General features: G+C 45.1%; 1 protein-coding gene across 3 annotated transcripts; it reads left to right on the top strand.

The window, feature by feature from the left end:
- The first annotated feature begins 167 nt into the window (after positions 1-167).
- LOC115564497 (uncharacterized) lies at positions 168-5,202 on the top strand. 3 transcript variants are annotated; one of them, XM_089256152.1, is made up of 7 exons: positions 171-718; positions 2,457-2,573; positions 2,642-2,897; positions 2,955-3,109; positions 3,180-3,269; positions 3,331-3,773; positions 4,623-5,202. In XM_089256152.1, the coding sequence occupies exons 1-7, from the start codon at positions 545-547 to the stop codon at positions 4,855-4,857; spliced, it is 1,470 nt and encodes a 489-aa protein (XP_089112278.1). In that variant the 5' UTR covers positions 171-544; the 3' UTR covers positions 4,858-5,202. The 3 variants fall into 3 exon arrangements, with proteins under 3 accessions (XP_030244725.1, XP_089112277.1, XP_089112278.1); XM_030388865.2 differs by lacking the exon at positions 4,623-5,202 and adding an exon at positions 4,353-4,536 and having other exon boundaries at positions 168-718; positions 2,642-3,109; XM_089256151.1 differs by having other exon boundaries at positions 169-718; positions 2,642-3,109.
- The last annotated feature ends 899 nt before the right edge of the window (positions 5,203-6,101 follow it).

Below are 6,101 nucleotides of genomic sequence, written 5' to 3'. Positions count from 1 at the left end.
ATTGATAGTTCTGGTAACTTTCTATTTTAATACAAAGGCACACGAGTGGGGCTAAATTGGGGCAACTGGGCCCCAGTGGAGCAGTAGACCACAGCTCGCATAGTTTACAATAAAATAAATGTATTTTATATCCGAGCCTCGCCCAAAAGGCAAACAGAGGCGGCTTGCCTAACTGCAAAAATATTGTAATGGCGAGCGAGTTACGCAAATGAAATGCAATCCTGGCCTGGCCTGGCTTAACAAACAACTTCAAGGACATCCGCGCACCGCTCACGTGCAGTCTGTGCACCGCCCTAACCTAGACTATAAATAACTGGCTGGCTAGCGGCGCTGCCTAGACAACCGCAGTGGTTGGGCAGGCCCTGAGCTGAGCCCGATAGCCGTGCCGTGCCTGGCACGGATCAGCGCGGCCCAATCGACGCGGCGCGACGCGACGGCTAACGCGACTTGGATGTCGAAGGTTTGGGTTCGCCACGGCGCTGTTTCAGTAGCGCGTCATTAGCTGAGCGCGGCGATACTTCCGCTTCTCCAGCTGCTAGCCAGGATGACAACCAGCGATGAGATGGGCACCTTCTGCCACGACCACATTCAGCATCCGCTGATGTGGTGCGACGACAAGAAGCGCCTGGTCGAGCGCAAGAATGCCGAGGAGAGCCTGCGGATGTGGCGTCGTCGCAAAGCCGAGGAAAACGCCCGCAAGGAAAAGGATAAACAGGAGGTAAAGTAACCCACAAAAGTGCAAATCCAATGCTGCAGAGCTCCATTTATCGTAATATCTGGGTTCGCTTCGAAAATCATAGCGTTATGACCAATGTGAAATCAAGCCCATTTAATTGATTCCAATTTGGATGGGATTGCTTTAGATAGTCAGTGAATATATAGAAATCTAAAATTGGGTCAATCAAATTCAGTTAAGTTTGTTTAATATATAGTAGATATACATATGAAAAAAAAAAAAACTAAGCCATTGATAGCATTAGAGGTAGAATCTCATAACTTTGATCATTTAAAGTGGAGATCCTTGTATATTTAACCAAAAGAAAAGAAGGCGTGGTAAATCGAAGATATGCCTAATCTTGCTTAACTTCATATATAATTTATAAATTTATAGTTTCAAGTTTTCACATTATAGCGAAGAATAATAAATATTTATTTTTATTATCCCTCAAATATTTTTGACATCAAATTTCTCTTTGAAATGAGATTCTTTACAATAGATACTAGACATTCTTATTAGATTATCTAAGCTAAGCTACTATTTTTAAGCAATAGACGAAACTTATTTCAAACATAAAAAGTGAATTCAAAAATTCAATTCAGAATCTAAAAGCCCCCCTAGATTATACAAACCCCTCTAGACTCAAACTACTTCACATTACCTAATAGGCACCACTTATCCCCACTTGACAGTTGCGAATATAAGCGAGAATTAGATGAATAAACAAAAATGTGTGAGAATCTCTTAGATCTATCCCATAAATAGATTTACCTGTTCTTTTTTAATAAATTTGAAAAATAAACTTTAGTAAATATTGTCTAATTAATGACAATTATGAAATGTAAAAACCCTCAAGCATTTGAGACTTGGAATTCTAGTGAACTCAAGAGAATTCCTGCAGATGGAGTAATGATTTATATACATATTTCGAAGTATGTACAAATTTCCATATAGGCTTTGGAAATAAAGTACCTGGAACAGTATCTCGATGAATAGGATGAATAAGAAGTTTTCAAGTGATAAGATACCATCACGGTCTCTTAATAGATCAGATTAGGACTTTATAGATTAAACAAGCCAGAAGCCATAGGAGATTGTTATACATTTATCAACATCAAATTTATTTGGCCTGTGTAGTCTACGCGTGAAAAATAAAAATACAAAGTATGCCCACCCACGTCAGCCGTCCCACTTGAGTCGAGTTCAAAGACCTACGGCAAGCGATTGTAATAACTTGGCCAGAATTTGGTTCAACAAACCATTTGACAAGTTTGACTTTGCCAATACGTAAGTAATCAAAGCAGGCAGCCAGGCAGAAGCAGCAGCAGGAGCAGGAGCAGCAGCAGGAGTGGAAGCAACATTGTCGGTCACTGAGCTTAACTGGCATCAGTTCGTCAGTTCGCCAGTTCGCCAGTTCGCGTGCTGCCGACTCGGAATGTGACTTAAATCCAGCGGAATTCAGTTGGCGAAAATAAAAATGGGTGAATGGAAAGCAAACCGCACCACCTTGCAACTATAACAACAACCTACAAACAATTGTGGGGGCTTGGGCATTGTCAGTTTCCGTAAACAAGCGGAAGCCCGGAGGCAGGGCTAGAGCGAGCCAGGCTCCTCCACTGTGCCGAATATAGGCTGCGAGAGAATCGATAACGGCATAAACCCATAAATGGACACCCACACACTGGCTGTTATCAACATCCCTCTCTATTTAGTTTTTTTTTTTTTTTGTTATTTGCAGTACTATGATTTGTTTCTGCAGCACTGCCCGTGGGGCAGGCCAGGTGGCGGGGCGCCCAACGTGGAGGTGCGACGCAAGGACATCACCGCAGTCGGACTGCACTCGACGCCCACAGTGGTAAGTCTGTCGCTGCAGTCGCTCGCTGCTTACGTAATGCGTATCCCATTTGCATGCCCGCCGCCCAGACGACCGCCCATCGCATCAACTCGCTGCAGCCTTGTCGCTACAACGACTACTTCACCATGCAGAAAAAGTGCCACAAGAACCCACTGGCCGTCTATCACCACCACCACCATCACCCGCCCGGGGCGGGCGGCCGGCTGAGTCACGCCCACTCGATTCATCATCTGCAGGAGAGCGGCCCTCGGAGCAGCACTGTGACCATCTGCGAGCGCGAGCTCCCGCTGAAGCCCGGCGTTAGCCTGGGCCACAATGCCAACGGTGAGAGTATTCACATCGAACTGAAAGAGCATCCCTCAATGTCGTTTCGCAATAAAGGGCATCTGGACATTGAGCTGCGCTACAAGCCCTCGCCGCCCTGCAAGGGCAAGCCGATGCTCGACAAGATTGTGGTCAACAGCGAGAGCGAGCATCCGCTCCAAGAAAAGCTGGCCAACCAGAAAAAGAAGCTCCAGGCGAAGCTGGAAAAGCCGGTGAGCGACAGCTACTGTCCACCCTTGAGCGATCTCATTAATCCATTCATTTGCCATCTCTCTCTTCCAGCCCTGCAAGGAGCCCTGGGGCAAGGCCGGGCCAGGGGGCAAGCCGTGGCGCAGTCCCAAGCAAGTAGGCAACACTTTCATGAAATCGCTGGTAAGCTCCACTGACAAGCTGGGGGAGTGCGCCTTTTTGAGGGAGATTCTATTGATTGTAGGGCTGGACAAATAAGGAAATGCTGAAGGAGCTAGACCAGGACAACCCCGTGACTCCGGCTGAGAAGAACACATTCCGCAAGTCCAGAGGCAACAAGCCACCCAAGCCGCAGCGCTGCTGCGAGCTATGCACCTGCAACTGCCCCGCCATCAACAGCTCCAATAGTCCACTGAAACCTTCCCGAAAGATCCCAGCGCCGCCTGCCTGCGGCCTGCGATCCCCGGCCAAGGAGTGCAAGCCCCACAAGCCTTGCCCCCAGCTGCCTCGAGGCCTCTGCGCGGGCAGCACCACCAACAGCACCTCGCTGGCCACGCCGGACCCCAGTGCGGAGAACGCAGGAGGCGGCGTGGAGCTGGTGCCACTGCTGGCGCGCCGGCGCGGACTACACCGGCCCATCAGCCTCTCCAGCACGGACGTGACCAAGCGGACGCCCTCCCATGATAGGTACGCACCACCCAAGCACAAGACAAAGTCCAACAAAGCGCAGAGCATCAGTAACATCATCAAAAACATTAGCCACATGAAGCGTCATTCCAAGAACCTCAACTGCAAGCTGCAGTGCTGCAGCTGCAGCTGCAGCTGCAACTGCAACTGCAACGGCAACTGCAAGTGCGACAAAGCCGAGCACCGAGCACCGGCCTGTTGCCTCAAGCGCCTCACCCTGCACATTCGTTAGGCAAGTCTCCCGACTGCCCCCAACTGTTGTCTCTGCTGCAGTCTTTGTTGTCTTTGTATTTGCATATGTAGCTGTCTCTCTCTCTCTTTCTCCGTCTGTCTCTGTCTCTGTCTCATTTTCTGACTTATCGATTCGATCCGTGTTTGCACCCGCATAACCTTCACTTCCGTTTCTGTTGGCATTACTCATTTGCTTGCTCTGCGAAAATCTCAAATCCGGGCTGGGCTGAGCTGAGCTGAACTGAACTGACCTGACCTCGCCAGGCTCATATTGACTATAATTTGCAAATGATTGCGTCATCCTTGTGTTTATAATGGTTTCTCTATCACTTCTTTTGGCTCATCCAGCAAGAAAATATCAATTGTAATACAAGTGAAAGTATAGCAACCAAAAGAGCAAACCCAAACTCACCAAACCTAACCGAACCACAAAACAACCCAATGATAATGCAAATCTTCTATGTATCCCCGTGCAAAAACGTTTGCAAAACCGAAACCGAAACCGAAACTGATATTGAAATCGAAATACTTTGATAACAAACCTATCGATCAATGCAACAATCGACAACATCAACGCATCAATGCGATGCCAACTGCGATCGACCAACATCCTTGCAGGATACAAACGGCCGCGGACATGCGCTACCTGCACGATCTGAATGTGCAAATATCGCAGAAGCGGCGCTCGGTCAGCGTCTCGAGGCAGAGAGAGCGCGACCTGTGCAATCAGCACTTCGACACATTCGAAACGTTCTGGGGACGGCCCGGCCACGGGGCGCCCGTTGCCGACAAGATAAACAAACTGAAGCTGGACAATTTGCTGTACGGCGTCCCAGAAACAGCAGCCAACTGAGGCACTCGATTCGCATTCGGCTCGTAGTTTGTTCGACGCAAATAGTTTGCTCTGAAATCAATCGATGTCCTTCCATTATCATTGGCGCCGTCCGTCAGTCAGCAGAAGTTTCGATGAAACGCTGTATTGAAAATGAAAATTTTGCCAACTTGCCAAGTTCGTAAGTTGACCAAAGTTTCGCCATAGTCAGTTAGGTCGGGCGGACACTCGGACAGGCGGACACAACAAATGGCATCGCCTGTCCCCGGGAATGGTCCATTGTGGCAGTTTTTAGAATTTAGTTAGATTTTATAACGAACCGGATATGTCGAGCATATATTTAATTCGATTATGTAAAAACTCTAATCACATACATGTTACAATATATGTACTTAGTAACAATACTGTGTAAATAAAATTCATATACGTGTATGTATGATAAATTCGCAATTTGTTTGAATATTAGTCATGTACAGTTGCTCTCAAACCAACCGTGCGGCCGTTACATCCACGCGTTTTATGGCAATCTAAGCTAAGCAGCGAACAGTGCTTCTACAACTGTTTAGCAGTCGACAGTATGCTTCAAACTTTGTAGTGTCATGCATGATTTATTGTGCTTGAACTGCAAAGTCTAGATAGTAAAACCAAAATAGATAGCAAAACCAAAGTAAGATACTTTTAATAAATGCATTTGCTGGTTTACTATTTATTTCAATTCAATTACTTCGATACTTATTTCATTATTATTTTAATATTATTTATAATTTAAAAATAAAAATAAATAAATGGCTTCTAATGTAGTGATTTTAATAGATTAATATGTTTACATTTATACTATTTTCTTAATAAATTTTTTCTCTTAATTTTAATAAAGTCTATTTATAATAATTTAAAAATATCTTCATTTCGAGTTAACTGACAAAATATTCCTTATAAACTTGATTAACTTTTATATAAGGGATTTGAAAGAAAAAGAGATAGGCGAAGCCTGTATGGGAGTGCCAGATGCCCAATGCAAAAATGATTTTCTTAGATAATATTTACATCTGAAATTCGATTTTTATAGCTTTGAGTCACACAGTCTATGATAATCATGAAGCTATAATGCAGCATAGAGAGGCAAAGGGAAGGACATCGTCTTTTCATATTTATTTATCTATAAACTGACAGTTTCAATGATTTCAGCTGCCAGACACAAAATTGTTTTTCATCAACTTATTCCGTAAGTATATCTAAATAAATTAAGGGAAGCACACTAAATTGAT

Source organism: Drosophila navojoa, chromosome 2 (assembly GCF_054131105.1).
Source record: "Drosophila navojoa isolate 15081-1374.11 chromosome 2, UAZ_NAV_1.0, whole genome shotgun sequence".
Lineage (NCBI taxonomy): Eukaryota > Metazoa > Arthropoda > Insecta > Diptera > Drosophilidae > Drosophila > Drosophila navojoa.
This window is presented reverse-complemented; position numbering and strand designations above follow the sequence as displayed.

Coding starts and splice junctions, on each gene's coding strand:
- LOC115564497 (XM_089256151.1), top strand. CDS start 545: ATGACAACCAGCGATGAGATGGGCACCTTCTGCCACGACCACATTCAG. Junction 2,574..2,641: donor TGCACTCGACGCCCACAGTG/GTAAGTCTGTCG, acceptor CCCGCCGCCCAG/ACGACCGCCCATCGCATCAA. Junction 3,774..4,622: donor CGGACGCCCTCCCATGATAG/GTACGCACCACC, acceptor ACATCCTTGCAG/GATACAAACGGCCGCGGACA.